General features: G+C 38.4%; 1 protein-coding gene across 1 annotated transcript; it reads left to right on the top strand.

Annotated features, from left to right (window-relative positions):
• Positions 1-110: 110 nt before the first annotated feature.
• Positions 111-14,484, top strand: ufc1 (ubiquitin-fold modifier conjugating enzyme 1). Its single transcript, XM_028810247.2, has 6 exons — positions 111-268; positions 1,622-1,689; positions 4,486-4,549; positions 6,486-6,562; positions 12,326-12,416; positions 13,928-14,484. The coding sequence occupies exons 1-6, from the start codon at positions 146-148 to the stop codon at positions 14,006-14,008; spliced, it is 504 nt and encodes a 167-aa protein (XP_028666080.1). The 5' UTR covers positions 111-145; the 3' UTR covers positions 14,009-14,484.
• The last annotated feature ends 7,773 nt before the right edge of the window (positions 14,485-22,257 follow it).

Here is a 22,257-nt window from a genome sequence, read left to right as displayed (position 1 = left end):
TAAAAAAGGCGAGAGAAAACACAGAAGAGACTCAACCTTAGCTCAAAAGATTTAAACTGAGCAGCAGTGATCTGCAGCTGTGCTCTTATTAGGTTGGAAAATATCGCCTGTTGAAGCACTTCCGGTTTATTTTTCCTTACTAAAGATGGCAGACGAAGCGACGAGAAAGACAGTTTCAGACATTCCAGTTCTCAAAACAAATGCTGGCCCAAGAGACCGGGAGTTATGGGTTCAGCGCCTAAAGGAAGAATACCTGGCTCTTATAAAGGTTAAGCATCCTGTTGTCACTTTTATTCGGAACTGTATTAGTGAACGATGTATCGTTTTCGCGTGCAGTGCTGACTAAAAGTGAGTCGAACAGTGAAAGGAAACGGGTTCTGTTAATTAAAAACTTGTATTATTATCACGTTTGTAATGTAATAGTATGTATTGTGTTATCGTTGATGAACAGGAGATGATTCCGTACCTTCTTTTTCAATTGCTGTAAAAAATTCAACTAGTAATTATCTCGAGGAGCTAAAGACACGTCACATATATTGCCCTGTGATATCACGAATATTTCTTTCGAGTCATGATTCCATTTTAATATTGCATGCATTTGTTTCTCTAACTACCAGGTATAGCATGTGCTTTAAACTCATCCTTTTGTGAAATTTCTCATTAGTTTTGATTAAGTAAGGACTTAAGTCAAGAGTAAAACTTTGATCATCATACTTTGTTTTACGTATACACCACCTTTTCACAGGAGGTTTGTGGCTCAGTTGGTTTACTGTAGGTAAAGTTACTGAGCTCAATATTTCTTTGAAAGGATAACTTTAGTGAACTGAATGTACTGAGTCATTTAAAACATTGTTTAAATCATATTGTCCTACAGCTAATAAAACGTTCCGCTGAAACATCTGTTGCAAAACTGCATAAACGTAATTTTATTTAAACCAGAGGATTACTGGATGTCTATACCATCACTGTCATAAACTGTTTTATGAAGTGCTGACTGAATTAGTAAGTAAACCGATGAAAACTGTAATGGTAAATGAATCCGTAATACAGTATATCTTTTTCATTCATATGTAACTATGTTTATTGTACATTAAAACAAATATTAGGGTAATGTATTTTTATCAAATCACTGTACTATTCTAACATTAAAATAATTAATTGAAAAACATTTGATGAAATGCATCGAAAGGTGCAGGTGCTATGAGAAGAAAAAAGATTGAAAAACCCCTGACCTAGAGCCATTGCATGATATTTGATCATACACTGTATGTTTTAATTGTCTGCTGTTATTAAGAATTTTCTTTTAATAATAGATGCTGGTGTACAAACAAAATTGTACAATTCTGGTTGAAATTACTGTGATCCAAATCAGCACTTACTGAGCCATTCAGCCCAAGAATTGGTTTTTTTGGCTGTTTTTTTTTTAAAGTCGTTGTATTACCATTATATATTAATCTTAATTTTTTTACACTGTGCAGGAAACTCTTTAATCCATTTTTTATATTCTCTTGTACATAACAAGATCAAAGTTTCCCTGTTGAACATTTCTGTTCAATGCTTGCATGAATCCGAATTCCATCCTGATAATTGACTTTTTTCTTTTTTTGTTTGTTTTTTGAAGTATGTGGAGAATAACAAGAAGGCTGATAATGATTGGTTCAGACTAGAATCCAATAAGGAAGGAACAAAGTAAGTATTCTAATTGTAAGAATATAATAATGGGGTACATATAATACATATATTAAACTGATTCAAGCTGCTGTTTTCTGTTTTAACCACATGCAGAGTGAAGATTTCTCTGTTGAGACCTTTTGGTTTGTATTATTTTTGGTCTTCCTGCCACAGGTGTAGTTACCTTGTTTTTCAGGATAGTTTAATCAAAAAAATTTTTTTAAGAATCAAGCTTTCTCATTCTGGTAAGAAAATTGGCCAAGGCTTTATGGTCATTTTACTTCAGAGTATTAATTCAGAATTCTAGCTAGTATTTTGTTTGACATTTTTGTTTAGATAAATGCCCCTCATTGACATTTGGAAATCTATCCAGTGTGTGTCTCATTCACATCATTTTAAGGTTGTTTTGACCCTGACAAATTAAACATTATTCCCACTTCACCATGGATAGCTGCTTAATCATAAATGTTTTTTCATCTTAATGTTGTAGAATAATGTTAGACTGGTGAATTTGAAATATTTTAGAAGCAGAGTTGGGTTGGTTCATGAATGAAATTCATCATTTCCAATTCAGTTGAGGAACTGGAATTTTAAAAAAATCCTACAGAAATCAGAGGTTGAATGGAATTGATATTTGAGGAAGTTGAATTTAATTAAGTGAAATTCTGTGTGATCCTTTTTTGAGAATTTGAAGTTCGGTTCAACAAAGAGTGAGTGTTGTAATGGTAACCGGTAGATATTTTAATTTGACAATAGTCTTTCTACTGGTAAAGAATTGCATAAACAGTGGAGGAGGATAGTTTTACTACTATAAATGTAAGCTACAGTACAGCATAAAGCACAGGAACAGTGTGTTGCCTTGCTGTTATATTAATATACTGTAATGCTTGATACCATAAACCTTAAAACACAATAATGAATAACTTAAGAATAGATTGATGCTCTTTCTTTTCACTGTAATTGTATCGAATCATTATTACATCTTTACATTTTTCATTCATAATATTACATCTCTGGGCTCTGATATCTTGGAAGTGACACTGACGATACATTCCACAGGTGTGTGCTGTATTATAGATACTCCCATATAAATTAACTTTCCTGACAAATTTCTTTAAAAAAAAAAAAAAAAAGTGTACCAAATTTCAAAAAAATTCGGTCAAAGGAGAGACCTGTTATTTTCATGTGGACAGACAGACATTATGATGATTGTAGCTTTTTGCATTTTATGTAAATGTATCAAAAAATGTCTCTACATGCATCTGAAAGTAAATTCATTTACTACCCTGTAGAAATTATTTATTGCAACAGGTACACATGTCGTAAATGTAGGAAGGACGGTCCTTGTGTGTGTGTGTGAACTGTTAACATTTGAATGTGATGATTGCACATAGCGCTGAACTGACCTCTCTATACTATTGTTGCCTCTGCATGTCATGAAGTACAAAAGAAACAGCAACATGCGGGGACTGGCAAGATCGGGGGAAAAAAACATGCAGTGTTATGCGAAATAATATGAATAATGTTGCATCCGTGCCACAATGTTTTCTGAAATGTACTATAGAGGTCATAAAATAAATAATTCCAAATATCATTTATAACTATGTCTCTGTTTTTTTTTTTTTTTGTTTTGACATCATAGACCATAAGGCACATAACTAATTCAGCGTGAGCAGGAACACTCAATAAAACTGAATAAAAAAAAAAATCAAGTGACGGTGAGGTATGAAGAAGGCAGATTCACCAGCGTTTGTGTGTCAGCTTTTATCCCTCCAGATTAGAGAATGTCCAGTTCCATTGCCTCAAAACACCACTCGCATCTACAGTTACTCCCAGTTTCAAATAAAATCTAACAGCGTCAGATCCCTAGGGCGGTAGTATGTATCGTGATCGTGACGGAGAGAATAAAAGTGAAAAAAAAACGGTAACTTTTACAAGTCCTATAAATGTACACCGTCTGTTACAGACGCAAACCAAATGTATGTGTGTACTGTATAATATTAACAATAACAGCAGCTCACTACTGAAAACGGCAAATATAGGAGGCAGTTGGGATCGAACCGGAGACTCTTGATTACAAGTCAGCAAATCTTACCGCTACACCACAGAAGCTGTTGTATCATCCTTGAACCTTTTGTGAAAGTGTTTATTTAATCTTTGGACTTCAGGCTTCACACATTATATAGTTTATGCCAACATTTTGTCATTTACTACTAAAATATGAAAAACGTTTCTGTTTTAACAATGTGTTTACACAGATTATTGCAGAAACGGAACACAGATGAAATGCATGTGTTCCAAATAACAATCTATTATTTCTACTCTAAAACTTCAGCACTTCACTCCCAGATAATCAATCAAGGCATGAGCTGGGAGAACTTTGTGCACATTCTGCGGCAGTGGGGGATGGAATAGCAGGCTGCATGCTGTTTGTCTTAATCGGCACATTTATAGGACAAAAGACGCTGAGGGAGAGGTGTGAACGGATTTAAGGTGGGCCGGATCTACGAGTTTTTTCGTAGGCTCTGGTAATTCTAGTGTTAAGCTTTTATATATACTAATTACCACAAAAACTATGCCGTCTTTGCAGGGGGCTGCTACTGTAGCTTTCAATAGTTAATCTTTTTAAAGATAATGATGAGTGGGACTGCCAAGCAGATTTGGTGATTTTTCTATGTACATATTGACTGAAGGGACATTGCTTTATATTTTTGTTAATTTTGCAATGTCACTTGTTTATATCATAAAAGGATGATGACAAGGTGGTTTCCAGTCTGCATTTTTTATTGACTTCTTTCCATCCTTTGGTTGCAGATGGTTTGGGAAGTGTTGGCATATTCATGAATTGCTGAAATACGAATTTGATGTTGAATTTGATGTGAGTATATGTAGCAGATCCCGTTTATTTACCCTATGAGGTTTTTTTATTTCAAAATGTAAATCAGTTGTATCAATTATATATAAAAATGCAAAGAAACTGATGCTGGTAACCTTACATAGCACAGAAAAGTAGCCATAATACTTAAAATACTGCAGAATGGCAAAATTATAAATATAATGTATAAAAGTATAAGTATAAAATATTGCTTAAAATGTTTCAAAATAATTGATTAAAAAATTGAGGTTTGTGTTTGATTTGTCTTAATTTCTTAGTTGCAGTTACCAAATGTTTGCTATTCATATAGTATTATTGCGGGTTTATAAATTATATTATAAATTTTGCTGGGTGATTCTCATAAATTAGGTCAATATACTGTACACTGTAAAATAATGAACTTGCATAATGTATCATCTTATGAAGTAACAAGCGACTGGGAGCCCGATTGAATCGGGCTACAAATTCTGCGTTTGTGAAAGCAATACCTTCTCTGCAAAGAATTATTTGTTTTTTTAAGTCCCTGAAATGATTTTGTTATCATGGCACTGATTTGTGGGTAAAATCCTTTGTGTCCGATTTGCATGATTTCTTTCAGCGTTAGTAGCATTTGTAGCCTCGTGCTGCTTTTCCGTTTGTTGTGCACGTTGTGTACGTCTGATCACATTAGCAAGTCTATGTTCCTTGTTAGTTATGTGACTTCATTTCCTATGCATTCTTTCTGCGGCCGTTGCTGTTGTGGCTGCATTGCAATCGTCACTCATTTTAGATCTGAAATCGGCTAAAATTTAAACAATGACCATTGTTAACACCCAGCTGTCATTACTCATGCTTCTAACTTGTATTGAGTCGAGGTATTGACGCGAACACCATACATAGTCATACATACGGGATATTGACGCGAACAGCATACATCGTCATACATATGGGGTATTGATGCGAACACCATACATACGGATACTATCAAATTATATATCAGGATTAGACGTGCATGTTTAATGTGCATTAAGGTTGTATACATTTGATTTCTGAAAGAAATTGGATAATCCTGCAAAAACCTAGCTGTTAAAGTAACATGCCAAATTTAACAGTAACTTTTCATGTTTTGTTTATCACATCACATGTTTTGTTTATCACACAGAAAGAAAAAGTATACAAATCAAATTCACTACCCCCCCCCCCCCAAAAACCTATATTTAATGAGGTTCCATTTAACAATTACCACCCCAAGGTACTTTATAGAATCACAGCTATATGATTTTTTTTTTTAGATAGATGGTACTTTATTTGTCCCAAACAGTAACTTTCAACCTATTTTTGTGAAAAGTCTGGTTCAAGGTCACACAACTGGTCAGAAGCAATGATTGAACTTAAAAGTCTTTGTTTAAAGATTAGTTTTACTTAAGTTAATATAATTCTGCTAGTGGTTACCATATTATAATAGATTAAATCCCTACCTTAATGACTTGCATATTTTTTTCATATACTGTACTAACATAAATTGCCTTGTCTTGAAATAGTTAAAACTTGTTAAGTGCTTCCTGTTACTTAAACTTCAAAATACCATTTTACTGGTTAGTGGATTTTACCTGATACTGTATTGATATTACAGAAGAATTTCATTTTACTAATATACACTAAATAGTACCGGTATGTACACAGTAGTGAACTAGGTTCATTCAGATTATTTTAATTTACTTTGTTTTATCTGAATGTATTTTGCGATATTGTTTTCACTTTGTGCTAAATATTTACTTCAGGTTTGTAGGTGCTTCCCGTGATAGATCTTAAATCAAAGCAATTAATATGTAAAAAACATAAAATTACCATTTGAACTGAATTGATGAAATTAGCAAGTGCATAGATAGTGACTGACAGGGCCAAAACATCCATGGTAATCAAAGTTTCTTATATAAATAACTTTTCTTTCATTTTAAAGATACCAGTTACATATCCTGCCACGGCACCAGAAATTGCAATCCCTGAATTGGATGGTAAGACTGCCAAAATGTACAGGTTAGTTTATAAATCTGATTTACCATAAAGATCCTGGGTTGCATATATGCATAGTGCTGTGAAAAAGTATTTGCTCCCTACCTAATTTCCTCCATCATATTGCTTACTCATAACACTTAATTGTTTCTGATCTCCAAAAAATTTAGTATAGTACAAAAGACAACCCTAGTCAACACAATGCATCCATCCATCCATTTTCCAACCCGCTGAATCCAAACACAGGGTCACGGGGGTGTGCTGGAGCCAATCCCAGCCAACACAGGGCACAAGGCAGGAAACAATCCTGGGCAGGGTGCCAACCCACCGCAGGACACACACAAACACACCCACACACCAAGCACACACTAGGGCCAATTTAGAATCACCAATCCACCTAACCTGCATGTCTTTGGACTGTGGGAGGAAACCAGAGCGCCCGGAGGAAACCCACGCAGACACGGGGAGAACATGCAAACTCCACGCAGGGAGGACCTGGGAATCAAACCCAGGTCCCCAGATCTCCCAACTGCGAGGCAGCAGCGCTACCCACTGCGCCACCGTGCCGCCCAACACAATACATAATTTTTTAAATAATTGTTTGATTTATTGAAGGAAAAAAGTTCACCAACACATATTCCACCCATGTGAAAAAGTATTTGTCCCCTGAAATTTAATACTTGTTTGTGCCTTCTATAGCAGCAACAACTTCAATTGCATGCTTCCAATAACAGGGGATCAGTCCTTGGCAATCCCTGTGGAGAAATTCTCGCCCACTCTTCTCCACAGAATTCTTTTAATTCAGCTGCATATACATTATATATATATATATATATATTCCTGCAATTTCAGGAAGTAGACTTACTCTTGTGCTTCAGATCATTGTCCTGCTGCATATACCAATTGTGCTTGGGCTACAGATCACAGACTGATGACCAGACTTTTTCTTTCAGTACTTTCTGGTGGAGAGCTGAATTCATGCTTCCCACAAGTATGGCAACTCACCCAGACCCAGAACCAGAAAAAACATCCCCATACCATTTTACTACCACCATGTTTGATTGTGTATATGCTGTTCTTTTTGTGGAAAGCTGTGTAAGCATTACACCAGATGTAATAGGACCCATGTCTTCCAAAAAGATCCAATTTCTTCTGTCTACAAAACCTCATCCTAAATGTTTTGGGGGGAAATTAAAATGTTTTTTGGCAAATATTAGACAAGTCTTTATGTTCCTCTTGTTTAACAGTGATTTTCATCTTGCAGCTCTACCATGGATACCATTTTTGCCCAGTATGTTTCTAATGATGGAATTATGAACGATGACATTAATTCAGTTGAGAGAGGAGCGCAGTTCCATAGATGTTCATCTGGGTTTTTTTGTGACTTCCTGGATGAGTTTTCAATGCGCTCTTGGAGTAATTTTGCAAGGCTGGCTGCTCCTGGGCAGATTTATCACTGTTCCAAGTTTTCTCCATTTGTAAACAATGGTTCTCACGGTGGTTCGCTGTAGTCTCAGGGTTTTATAGATTGTTTTGCAGTCCTTTCCCACCTGATTGATTTATTACTGAGATCTTGTGGAATTTCTTTTGATTAAGGCATCTAGCGTTGCTCATTTAGACCTTTTAACGAACTTCTGCTGGAAATATTCTATTTAAGTATTTTAGTACAGTTGGCAGCAATCAAGAATCGGTGTGTTTAGTCTAATTTAACCTGTTGTTTAAATTTGGTTCATTGGTTGATTGAGTGACTAAGGAGATAGTTACTTTGTTATATGGGTTATATAGATGTTGGTTAATTTTTTTTTTCTTTCCCTAAATCAAATGATCATTTAAAAATTGTGTATTATATATACTCAAGTTGTCTTTTGTATTATACTAAATTTGTTTGGAGATCAGAAGCAATTAAGTATTACGAATAAGCAAAATTAAAGGAAATCAGGAAGGGTCAAATATTTGTTTTTACGGCACTATATTTTGTTGTTTTGGTTGCCCTATGGCAATACTAAAAAAATATAAAATATTTAAATAAAACTGTCATCTTGAAAAATACTTTGAACAATTTTTGTTTATAATATTTGGCCAATGTTTATTGTAATTTTCCAATGAGAATACATATAATTTACATTAAAAATCCAAAGAAAAAGGGTAAAAGTGAAAGTTATTTTGTAAATTTTTAGTGTAGTAACTTGTATTCTTCCATTTCTTGATCAACTATATAATAAAAAGCAACTGATTGATGAGCTCTAAGTCTTCATTTTAAATACTGGAATTATTGTTGTGTTGTTCAGTTTGCACAGTTTATCTTATACATTAATTTGTATAAATGTGAAATGCTGTATTTAAGTTAAGTATAGGCTGCGATTTTCAAAATGGCTGTCCCTAAGGATAAGAAGGTTTTTATAGTCATCTGTTCATGACGCTGCTACTTCAGTCATACTAGGAGATACAGCTACAGTGTAATCAGTATTAAACAATAGAACAGAATAGATGTAAAGGCTAATAGCACAGAAGATGAGGTTTGTGGTTGTAGCTCAGTCTTCATTATAACCCAGAAATCATCCATGTTAAGGTAAATGGTCTTAAAATTGCAGTAGGAAGAGTCAATGTGGGCGTGTGCATAATTATGTCCAGCGATGGACTGGTGCACCATACAAGGTTGTTCCTCATTTGAACCAACTAGTTGTTTGCCCCCATGACCTTTGATGTAACTAACTAATTGAACAAAAAGTTTATTTACTGCTCAGCTTCCTGTACGTTTATCATTATTAGTCTTAAACTGGACTCTTTCGGTCAGCATTTATTGTAAAAGCTACATGCATCTACATGAAGACTGTGCCTCATATTCTCAATTGAAAGCTAAAGATAGTTAAAGCTGAATTATCATAAAAAAGAAACAATTAGGGTGAATATAATATTGCCATTGTCCATGTGAAGTTAACACATTCTCTCTGTGTCCACATCGGTTTTCCTCCCATGCACCCCAGCAATTTGCTTGTCATGGACCCTGATAGACTTTTGCCCCCTGCAACCTTGATTTGGTCTATGCAGTTGAAATGCTAGAAGTGAATGTGCAGGTAATGGAAGCATTAATTGTTTGCTGCAATGGATGAACTGAATTATTGATATTGTATTAAAAAAAAAAAGCTCCAAAATCCTGACTTAAAAATTACGCACATGAGTAAAAGCTACAGTATCTTTAAACATTCCTAACCTATTTTTGCCTAATTACTTCTAACATGCCTTATCCTTATTACTCTTTGAAGACAAAAACCGAGTCTTCCAGAATCTCTCACAGTAGACCAGTGACTCGGCTACATGTGTCTGCAAACCTCCAATTCTCAAAGATTAAGAATAAATGGTTACAATGCAAAAATCCATAAAAGAGAAACACTTAAGGGCTTATAAGCAAACCCGCAGCCACAACAACAAAAGAAAAAGTTGCTGGTTTCAGAAGTTGAGATGTTAAAAACAGCTGTTGAAGAAGAATATTCAGAAATACAATGTCAAATTAAAAATAAGAAAATCAAGCACAACTACATTCCAGACCATAAGCTTTACTCTCACATGACTCATTGCACCTACTTAGGTAATGTAAATCATTTTATCCTCAGTCATGCACACAGTGATTATGTCACCTTTCAGACTGAAGTAGTGTTCTAAGTAGAATTCTTTAAACATCCTAAACTAATACTTGAAATAGTGCAGGAATTTTCACAGAATGTTAATTGATAGATACTTTATTAATCCCAAGGGGAAATTCACATACTCCAGCAGCAGCATATCGATAAAAAAACAGTATTAAATTAAAGAGTGATAAAAATGCAGGTATAACAGACAGTAACTTTGTATAATGTTAACGTTTTCCCCCCAGAGTAGAATTGAAGAGTCACATAGTGTGGGGGAGGAACGATCTCCAGTCTGTCAGTGGAGCAGGACAGTGACAGCAGTCTGTCGCTGAAGCTGCTTCTCTGTCTGGAGATGATACTGTTCAGTGGATTCTCCATGATTGACAGGAGCTTGTTCAGCACCCATTGCTCTGCCACAGATGTCAAACTGTCCAGCTCCGTGCCTACAATAGAGCCTGCCTTCCTCACCAGTTTGTACAGGCGTGAGGCGTCCCTCTTCCTTATGCTGCCTCCCCAGCACACCACTGCATAGAGGAGGGTGCTCGCCACAACCGTCTGACAGAACATCTGCAGTATCTTATTGCAGATGTTGAAAGACACCAGCCTTATAAGGAAGTATAGTCAGCTCTGTCCTCTCTTACACAGAGCATCAGTATTGGCAGTCCAGTCCAATTTATCATCCATCTGCACTCCCAGGTATTTATAGGTCTGCACCCTCTGCACACAGTCACCTCTGATGATCACGGGGTCCATGAGGGGCCTGGTCCTCCTAAAATCCACCACTATCTCCTTGGTTTTGCTGGTGTTCAGTTGTAGGTGGTTTGAGTCGCACCATTTAACAAAGTCCTTGAATAGGTTCCTATGCTCCTCCTCCTGCCCACTCCTGATGAAGCCCACGATAGTAGTGTCATCAGTGAACTTTTTGCATGTGGCAGGACTCCGAGTTGCATTGGAAGTCCGATGTATATAGGCTGAACAGGACCGGAGAAAGTACAGTCCCCTGCAGCGCTCCTGTGTTGCTGACCACAATGTCAGACCTGCAGTTCCCGAGACGCACATACTGAGGTCTGTCTGTAAAACAGTCCACGATCCATGCCACCAGGTATGAATCTATTCCCATCTCGGTCAGCTTGTCCCTAAGGAGCAGAGGTTGGATGGTGTTGAAGGCGCTAGAGAAGTCCAGAAACACAATTCTTACAGCACCACTGCCTCTGTCCAAGTGGGAGAGGGATCGGTGTAGCATATAGATAATGGCATCCTCCGCTCCCAACTTCTCCTGGTATGTGAACTGCAGAGGGTCGAGGACGTGGCGGACCTGTGGCCGCAGGTGGTGAAGCAGCAGCTGCTCCATAGTCTTCATCACATGTGACATCAGAGCGACAGGCTGGAAGTCATTCAGCTCACTAGGACGTGATACAAGATGTTTTCCAAAGCCTCGGGACTCTCCCCTGTTCCAGGCTCAGGTTGAAGATGTGCTGTAGATGACTCCCCAGCTCCAACGCACAGGCCTTCAACAGTCATGGCGATACTCCATCTGGACCCACTGCTTTGCTGGCACGAAGTCTCCTCAGCTCTCTGCTTACCTGGGCTGCTGTAATTAGGGGTTGGGGGAAACTCTCTCATATGCTGGTATCAGCAGAAGGATGGGTGGAGGGTGCAGTACTCCGAGGTGAGAATAGGTTAGGGTGGTCAAACCTGTTAAAGAAGTTGTTCATCTGGTTTGCTCTCTCCATGTCTCTCTCGATGGTGGCACCCCACTTTGAACTGCAGCCAGTGATGATCTTCATCCCATCCAACACTTCTTTCATGCTGTTATTCTGCAACTTCTGCTCCAGCTTTCTCCTGTACTGCTCTTTTGCCACCCTGAGCTGGACCTGGAGTTCCTTCTGAAACTTTCCTTATGAAAGTTGTCATAATTAAACATTTTAATCACTTTTAAGACTGGTAATACAACCAAAGTTACTAGTCCAACATGAAAGTTTCTGTCTTCTGATAAGCAAACTAGATGTCCCTTCCAAAATATGTTGGTTTGTATATGGGATACATTTTTATGGTCAGAAATTAATAGGCAATGTATAAATCCAATTTTCAAACTATTTCAAAGTCATCAGGATACTAATTAATGTAGTTCTTACATAATTTAATATTTGTTTTGTTACAGAGGAGGAAAAATTTGTCTAACTGATCATTTTAAACCACTCTGGGCAAGAAATGTTCCAAAATTTGGATTAGCTCATTTGATGGCCCTTGGGGTAGGTATACTGAATCATATTGTACTAGGAATTACATTTATGAAAGTGGTAATGTGTACAAATAATAAATGCAAATTAAATCAGTTTCTTTATCCTTACATGTTATTTAATGGTATAAATTATATTGGTGTTTTCTGTATGTTTCATCATGTTTCTTTTCTTTCACTTTCTGTGTTGGATTGTCCAGATGACGGTCACATTGGTATCACACCAAGTCAGCCAGTCAAGATTAGATTTTTTCTAGGAAAAGTTTTCTACTTCTCATAGGATATTTCCAGGCACAGTCAGACAACTAAAGGGCAAATTTCCTCTGTTATGTCCAAAATCTTAACCTAGTTGTCATTGCAAACAGATAGATATTCCTTGTGCAGCCACAGCTGGTCAAGATAGGAATGTAGATTAAGTAGTCAGTCAATCATTTTGTGTGAACACTGACCTTCTACTTAAGCCAGCATCATGAGTTGCATTTGTCAGTCTCCATAACAACAACTTTCAAGCAATACAAAAAATGACCTAAAACATTCCAGTTAGGGCACATAAATACACTTCTGTTGTACTGTTTAAGGTTTGGTATTCCAGAAGAGACCCTAGACCTCACACTAACCTTTAACCCGCTTCAGTACATGAGCAGATCAGGCTTTGAAATGGACAAGTGGACATTATCACCCCTAAGCATCATAGATGCAACCATCAGGTTTCCAAAACAGATACTTATTTTCCAAGCCGTGATATCCAGTACGAGAAAACCATCATCCACAGAAGAGGAGGCATGTCTTTGTTGCCACTTTTAATGGACTAACAATTAACGTCAAGTATGTGAATAGGTTTTGAATGGAATTTAGCAGTGACTCCTGACTTAACTCTTGTGGAACCTTTCACATGATACCATGGTGATAAGTCCTCTGCATATCCACATAATCCATCTACAGATTTTGAGAACACCAGTGAACACTCTATTATCCAAGAACAAAGATTGGATACCGGATTGGAATCCACTTTGGTTTTCCTTGATCTAAAGTTCAGCTGTTAGCCAACACATTTGGCATATGAAAATCTGTCTCTTAATAACTGGAAGATATTTTCTTTTTCTCCCTTTAATGAAGATCACCACCCCATTCTGCCAATACTAATACCCTTACATGAAACAAATGTTAAAGGAGCATTTTAACCAAAACACTCTTAATATGTCCTTTGCTTTTGGAATTTCTGGATGCATCTCATTTACATAGTAACTTCAAAATGTCTGCAGTCTAATTTTATAATGGGTTTAGGGACTTCTTCTTATTATTATTTTCCAACTACATCTTACACAGATTTCACCAAACACCATCATGTTCTTAGCCTAACAGTACTTTTCAATAAGAGAATATATGCAGGCTGACCACATGGAGTGCTGAAAGGTGGGTATGTACTTTGTCTAACTGAACAACATATTGCCTTTTTAGGTATATTATTATTTAATATGATTTTTTTATATATCTATACTAATCTGAATGTTTCATTCTCTCTAGCTTGGACCATGGCTTGCCGTTGAGATTCCTGACCTCATTACCAAAGGACAGATTGAACATAAAAGCAAGTCATCAAGTTGAATGTCTATGGCTGTTCTAGTCTGATGAAACTGATATGTCCAATTGCTTTCAGGTCCATGCCAGTCTTATGTCCTCTTAGAGTAATTCATCCAGTGTACTTGTCCAGTTCAGAATGACTCGATTTACTAAGCATTTCATCATGTGACCTTTGGCAATTTGTCCCTTTTCTTATATGGCAATTAACTCATTATTGTGTTCATCTTTTTAAAACACCGTGTTCAGGAAATATTAACTGTATTAGTTGGTATACTGCTTATTATATACATCAGGAAGGTTGTCTAAAGATGATTTGCCCAAATATGAAGATCTGTGACATTTCTCTATTCATTCACTTTGGTTTTAAGAACTGTTAAAAATATATATTTATTTTATATTGGTATGAATCTTATAGTTTGTATCTTCATGTACATTATTTTTGTGATGAAAACAATGAACAAAGAAGTAAAACATCATCAATCTGAAAGTTAAACAAGAGAGGGAAAAAATAAATCACATTCTATGAAAAATATAAATATTTAAAGAAACAGTTTTTTTGCTATTCTTTGGCAAAATGTATTAGAAACAGGAATTGATCTTAGTTTCAGAAAATTAGTTGTTGTTTTAAAAAAGCTTGTGAGAATAAATATAACATCTACCACAATAGTATATGTTGAAAGTAGAAATGGAAGTGCCTTAAAGATTCCATGTCAGTTGTGTAAATTGTGTAATGATTGAATATGCTAATGTAAAATCTTTCTATCAAAGTAACTTTTAAGAGGTCATCATTGGGGTGCTGGAAAGTGTCTTTTACAGTTTGATATAAACAATCAGTATTTGTCAAAGGTAAAATCAATTTAAGCAGGACTTTCATTTTATTTAGACTGGGTGCATTACATAAGGTTAAAATTTGTATAATGATCATTTAAATGTAGTTTTACACACTTTTACAAATCCTGGAGGTAAATATTCTAACTGTATAATTGTTTTCACTCCATCTTCTCTAAGCATTTTTTAACCTCTTGTTTAAATTTGAATCATGCCTAGAAAAAAGTTAATTCAATTAGGTACACTATGAAGTCTGTTATGGCCTGTATTTATCAACTGTCTCAGAATTACTCCTCGGAATTGCACTAAAACTCTGACTAGGATAAGTCAGTCACACTGAGTCACAAGAAAGGCTCAGTGGCTCTGAGGCTAGAGATCTGCCCTGGCAATTGGAAGGTTGCCGGTTCGAATCCCATAAATGCCAATAGGGACTCTGCTCTGTTGGGCCCTTGAGCAAGGCCCTTAACCTGCAATTGCTGATCGCTTTGAGCAGTGAGAAAAGCACTATATAAATGCAAAGAATTATTATTATTAGGACATTAGAAGTATTTTCAAAGTGTCCTGCACCCACTCCCAGATAGGATTGAGAGTTCATTTTGAGAATTACTGATGTCTCGACTTCATGATTCAAATTAGTACTCATGATGATAATTTGCAATTTTCACAAAGATTAATTTTATGATTATTATTAATATATAATACCATTAATATATAATAACAGAAGGAAAATATTATAAGGTAGGCTACTGCGCAAAGTTGCACATAATTGTTGCCAGTCTGTTACAACATCAAGAATAATACTATACAAGCAATGAAACAGAAAGACTGAGATGCACACACTGAATGAGAACAAAGCCAGAAATCTGACATGTTTATGTAAGAATTAATGTTCCAGGGATTGTTTCTACCTTGCACCCTATGCTTGCTGGGATAGATTTCAGCTTCACTGTGACCCTGATTAGGATAAAGTGGGTTTAGAACATGGGTGGTTGACTGGGTGATCCACAGCTGTACTTTCAGGTAGGCTGTGCCAGCATTCTTGAACCTTGTAAAATGTAACTGAATTTTCCAGCGGTTTGTGGAACGCAGAGCTCAGCATGCCTGTGGCATTTCACTGTCAATCACCCTTCCACTCTTGCTCATCTTTAGGCCAACATGGTGGCCACTACAGTACAGCATGATTATGCACATTTGAGGCAGTGATCTTTTATGTACGTGTCAATTATTTCTTCCACATTACCTTACATGGAGTGGCAGGGAGGTGTATGAATCTGTGTATTACCTCACATATTGTATGAGTTTGGTGCAAAATGTGAGGAATAGTTGGTTATGATACACCCTAATCATCACAATTGCAAAGTTGCATTTACAAGTAATGTTAAAGTCTCATTTCAGCTGACAGCACGTGGGAGCAAGTATGTAACTTACAAGATTTCTTACAAGCATTATTCCATCTCCATCAGATTGATATCTTTTTACAAGTTCATTGTTGTCTGGTTTTTCTGAAACATTCTGGCTTTCCCGGAATGTGTGATATGTGTGCCAGCCTCTGCCTAAATGCCATCTTCTGTCAGGTCCTAGCAAGTTTGGACATCACACAAGCTCTCCTAAATCCTGGTGAAGTTGGAACTGTTTTCCTAGATTAGGAAAATTAATAAAATGCTTTTACTTGTACTCCTAAGAGCAGGACCAAATTTGTGTCACTGTGAAATTTCTGAGCTACTTAGAACCATTTTCCTCCTTTGAGACGTTTGATAAATATAGGCACAGGTCTTAAATGAAGTTAATCTAGGTTAGTTAGATATAGACCTTTTCCAGGATTCTGGGTAATAAAAGGCACCTATTCATTACAATCTTTCAATATTAGAAATGAAAATGAAAAAGAAATTTGCTGTGTGTTCTTTGGTCAGGAGTTTTATTAATCACAAGAATGTATACAGGGTTCATATATACATATACTGTATTTATGTTTGACTGTGTGTGTATGTATGTATGTATGTGTGTGTATATATATATATATATATATATATATAAAATAATCTCCATCCATCCATCCATTATCCAACCCGCTATATCCTAACTACAGGGTCACGGGGGTCTGCTAGAGCCAATCCCAGCCAGTACAGGGCGCAAGGCAGGAAACAAACCCCAGGCAGGGCGTCAGCCTACCGCAGGGCGCACACACACATACACACACCAAGCACACACTAGGGACAATTTAGGATCGCCAATGCACCTAACCTGCATGTCTTTGGACGGTGGGAGGAAACCGGAGAACCCGGAGGAAACCCACGCAAACACGGGGAGAACATGCAAACTCCACGCAGGGAGGACTCGGGAAGCTCCTCCTAACTGCGAGGCAGAAGCGCTACCCACTGCGCCACTGTGCCGCCCGTATATATATGTATGTGTATATATATATATATATATATATAAATAAAATCCCTATGTGCGTCCAGGTGCCCGTGTGTGGGTGTCTTCTGGTGAAGTGCGCATGCGCGGGGCACGGTGCGATGCGTGATATTACTGTCAGAGAAAGTTAGAGGCGTTTTATGGAAATACAAACCAGTATTACTGCGAGAGGAAATTAAAGGTACACAATACAGTGACGCATATTACAGCCACATACAAGCCAGTATTACTGTCAAGAGGAGATTAAAGGCATATTACCGACGCGCACACCTGTATTACCACCAGAGAAAATTAAAGGTATATTACGGACGTACAAGCCAATATCCTTCAATAAGGGCGACCTCAATTGGGCGCAGCGAATAAAGGCGCACGTAAATAAAGATCTGCACCTTTGTTGCTCTTCACATATTCCAGAGCCATTTGAACTAAATTATCTACGAACGCCTTTATTCGCCGTGCTCAATTGAGATCGCCCTTTTGAAGCTCGCCTTTTTGTGCGCGCCCTTATTGAATAGAGCCGTACAAGACAGTATTACTGTCACAGAAAATTAAAGACACACAATACACGGCGGCAGCCCACGAAGAATGGTCAGCTCAGCAAGTAAACATCAACAAAAGAAAGGCTGAAAGAAAGAAAAATACGACCAACAAAAAGAATGAGGTCAAAGTCCCTTGCCATTTAATATAGACTGTTCCTACTAATGTTTATGCACTACTGTTCTAGCGCCCGTTATTGTAATGGGCTAAATGACTAGTATATATATATATATATGTGTATATATATATATGTATATACAAACACACACATACTATATGTATTGTGTATTTATATATGAATGTATGCATGTATGTGTGTCTGTGTATATACAGTTAGGTCCATAAATATTTGGACAGAGACAACTTTTTTCTAATTTTGGTTCTGTACATTACCACAATGAATTTTAAATGAAACAACTCAGATGCAGTTGAAGTGCAGACTTTCAGCTTTAATTCAGTGGGGTGAACAAAACGATTGCATAAAAATGTGAGGCAACTAAAGCATTTTTTAACACAATCCCTTCATTTCAGGGGCTCAAAAGTAATTGGACAAATTAAATAACTGGAAATAAAATGTTCATTTCTAATACTTGGTTGAAAACCCTTTGCTGGCAATGACAGCCTGAAGTCTTGAACTCATGGACATCACCAGATGCTGGGTTTCCTCCTTTTTAATGCTCTGCCAGGCTTTTACTGCAGCAGCTTTCAGTTGCTGTTTGTTTGTGGGCCTTTCTGTTCGAAGTTTAGTCTTCAACAAGTGAAATGCATGCTCAATTGGGTTAAGATCAGGTGACTGACTTGGCCATTCAAGAATTTTCCACTTCTTTGCTTTAATAAACTCCTGGGTTGCTTTGGCTGTATGTTTTGGGTCATTGTCTGTCTGTATCATGAAACGCCGTCCAATCCATTTGACTGCATTTAGCTGGATTTGAGCAGACAGTATGTCTCTGAACACCACAGAATTCATTCGGCTGCTTCTGTCCTGTGTCACATCATCAATAAACACTAGTGTCCCAGTGCCACTGGCAGCCATGCACACCCAAGCCATCACACTGCCTCCACCGTATTTTACAGATGATGTGGTATGCTTTGGATAATGAGGTGTTCCACGCCTTCTCCATACTTTTTTCTTGCCATCATTCTGGTAGAGATTGATCTTGGTTTCATGTGACAAAAGAATGTTTTTCCAAAACTGTGCTGGCTTTTTTAGATGTTCTTTAGCAAAGTCTAATCTAGCCTTTGTATTCTTGAGGCTTATGAGTGGCTTGCACCTTGCAGTGTACCCTCTGTATTTACTTTCATGCAGTCTTCTCTTTATGGTAGACTTGGATATCAATACGTCAACCCCCTAGAGAGTGTTGTTCACTTGGTTGGCTGTTGTGAAGGGGTTTCTCTTCACCATGGAAATGATTCTGCGATCATGCACCACTGTTGTCTTCCGTGGACGTCCAGGTCTTTTTGCGTTGCTGAGTTCACCAGTGCTTGCTTTCTTTCTCACGATGTACCAAACTGTAGATTTTGCCACTCGTAATATTGTAGCAATTTCTTGGATGGGTTTTTTCTGTTTTCGCAGCTTAAGGATGGCTTCTTTCACCTGCATGGAGAGCTCCTTTGACCGCATGTTGTCTGTTCACAGCAAAATCTTCCACATGCAAGCACCACACCTCAAATCAACTCCAGGCCTTTTATCTGCTTAATTGATAATGATATAACGACGGACTTGCCCACACCTGCCCATGAAATAGCCTTTGAGTCAATTGTCCAATTACTTTTGAGCCCCTGAAATGAAGGGATTGTGTTAAAAAAAATGCTTTAGTTGCCTCACATTTTTATGCAATCGTTTTGTTCACCCCACTGAATTAAAACTGAAAGTCTGCGCTTCAACTGCATCTGAGTTGTTTCATTTAAAATTCATTGTGGTAATGTACAGAACCAAAATTAGAAAAAAGTTGTCTCTGTCCAAATATTTATGGACTTAACTGTATATCCTGCTATGCTGGATCTTGTCTTCCCGCATCAGGTGGAGATGGGGCATCTGTGAACCGTTGGTGGTCTTCAGGGTGAGTCGCTCCTGCAGGGTTGTGCGTGTACCGCTACTGTGGTGCGTGTATGGCTTCTCCTGCTGTGCCAGGCGGTCCACAAAATTATTTTTGTGATGGGTCCCTGCCTTGTGGAAGCCCGCCCCGGGCACAGACGGGCAGACACCGATGGTTCAGACACCAAAACACGTTTATTATACATATTTACAAATTGTGCACACAACCCGATGCCCCTGCACCACACACCCTCAGTCCGAGCCTCTCAATGTCCATGCCTTCCTTCACCGCCTCCACTGCTTTCCGAGCTCTGTCCCTTCCACCTGACTCCAGCTGACGAATGGAGGGAGGCAGCCCCTTTTAAGTCCACCCAGATGTGCTCCAGGTGCCTCCTGACAAGATTCTTGCGGCAGTTCCTGGTGTAGCGGAAGTGCTGCACGAACATCCGGAAGCACTCCGGGTGTCCCTAGTTTTCCTTCCGCCAGCACCACCGTGTGTGGCGAAAGTACTGACGTCCAGGGCTTCTCTGGCGTTTGGGCACACCCTGGCAGTGACCATGGCCCACATAGGGTTGAGCTTCCATGCTCTGTTTCTGTGATCCCCAGACAAACCAGGGCGGCTGCCCTCTCGTGGTCCGGAGGAGGCGTCGTCCCTCTCCCGGTCCTTTTTAGGTGTCCCGGCAAGGCTCGCCACGATATATATATATATAAGACACTAAGTCCAAAGGCTTCAAGAAAACCAGCTTTATTCTAATCAAAACTGGAACAGTCAGTATTTATTCAAGAGCTACCACTCCAATACACACAGACACAGCAAACTTGCAAGGGCAGGGTCAGGTCAATGGCCACGTTGTAATGTTTCCCACATCACCCATCAGGCGACAGATGTGTTACGTGGGGAGGCTGTGAACTTGAAGTCGCCTTGGTGGTGCTGCCAACCTGTGGTTGCCTTGGCAACGGACAAGCCACCCTTGACAGACGTGTCAATTGCGTTTCAATGTGCAGGACAGTTGGGGAGAGTTTCAAAAGAGCTTAAACATCTCACCCCCCTAGCTTTGTTCACACCAGTGAGGACAAAGCAACTGCCTAAGCTGGGCTCGATGTTGATGTGCATAACACCTGCATGGTGGTGGAAATCAAAAGCAAATGGCTGCAAGCTAATAAACCACAGAGTGAACTAGGCATTTATATCCTTATGTCTGTAGAGCCACTGGAGTGCAGCATGGTCAGTCACCAGGGTAAAAAGCCAACCCCATAAGTAGTAGCAGAGGGTCTCCACCACCCACTTAATAGCTAAACATTCTTTCTCAGTGGCAGAGTAATTATGCTCCCTGGGAAGCAATTGCCTGCTCAGAAATCTGATGAGATGATCCTACCCATCAAAATACCGAGACAGCACCGCCCCCAAACCGAAAGCACTCACATCCATCTGCAGAATGAATTCTTTAGAAAAGTCGGGATTCCACAGTCCCGGGAACAATGACAAAGCAGCTTTTAAGTCAGAGATGGCCCTCTCACAATCATCAATCCAGACAATAGCGTAGTTTTTTCTACCCTTTGTCAGCTCCGTAAGAGTTGCCGCTCACCCAACTTGTTCAACTGAGGTTTAATTAAACCCTATAGAGTACCCCCAAATAATACATTTCCGACTTCCCCAATTTACCCTTCTTAGGGTTTGCTGTCAACCCTGGCAGCCTCAAGTTGCCAAGCACTGCTTGCAGGCAGTTGTGATACAACCTCCAATTATTACTAAAAATGACCACATCTTCGAGATACACTTCAGTATATGCAGAATGGGGTTGCAGAATCTGATCCATCATCCACTGAAAAGTTAACAGAACACCATTCAGACTAAAAGGAAGCCTGGTGAATTCAAACAACCCATTCAGAGTGGCGAATGTGGTCTTCTCGCAATTGGATTCCTCTAGGGGCACCTACCAGTACCCCTTCATGTGATCCTGGCTGGAAATGTACAAGGCTTGTCCAAGTTTCTCAAACAAGTCATCAATACACAGCATCAGATAGGCGTCAAACTTGGAGATCTTATTCATGTGGCTGAAATCTATACAGAACTCAACCGAGCCGTCCAGAATTGGAACGAGAACAGTTGGGCTACATCATTCACTTTTACTTTTGCGAATTACACCCAGTTTGAGTACTTCACCTCCTCACGTATCGCCTTCCTCGTCACTTCCTGAAGATAATACAGGCGTAGCTGTACTTTAACGCCGGGTTCTGTTACTATCTTGTGTTCCACAATTTCCATCTGATCAGTGACAGCAACTTAGCCTTCTGGGTGTCTGTCAAATTGTCATCAATAGTAACTTCTGTCTAAGACAGGGGTAGGCAACGTCGGTCCTGGTGAGCTGCAGTGGCTACAGGTTTTCATTCCAACCCAATTGCTTAATTAGAAACCAATCATTGCCAATCTCAGACCTTATTTAATTTTATGGCTTGTTAG

The sequence above is a fragment of the Erpetoichthys calabaricus genome, chromosome 9 (genome assembly GCF_900747795.2).
Source record: "Erpetoichthys calabaricus chromosome 9, fErpCal1.3, whole genome shotgun sequence".
Lineage (NCBI taxonomy): Eukaryota > Metazoa > Chordata > Cladistia > Polypteriformes > Polypteridae > Erpetoichthys > Erpetoichthys calabaricus.
Note: the sequence above shows the minus strand (reverse complement) of the source record. Positions and strands in the feature narration are given on the sequence as shown.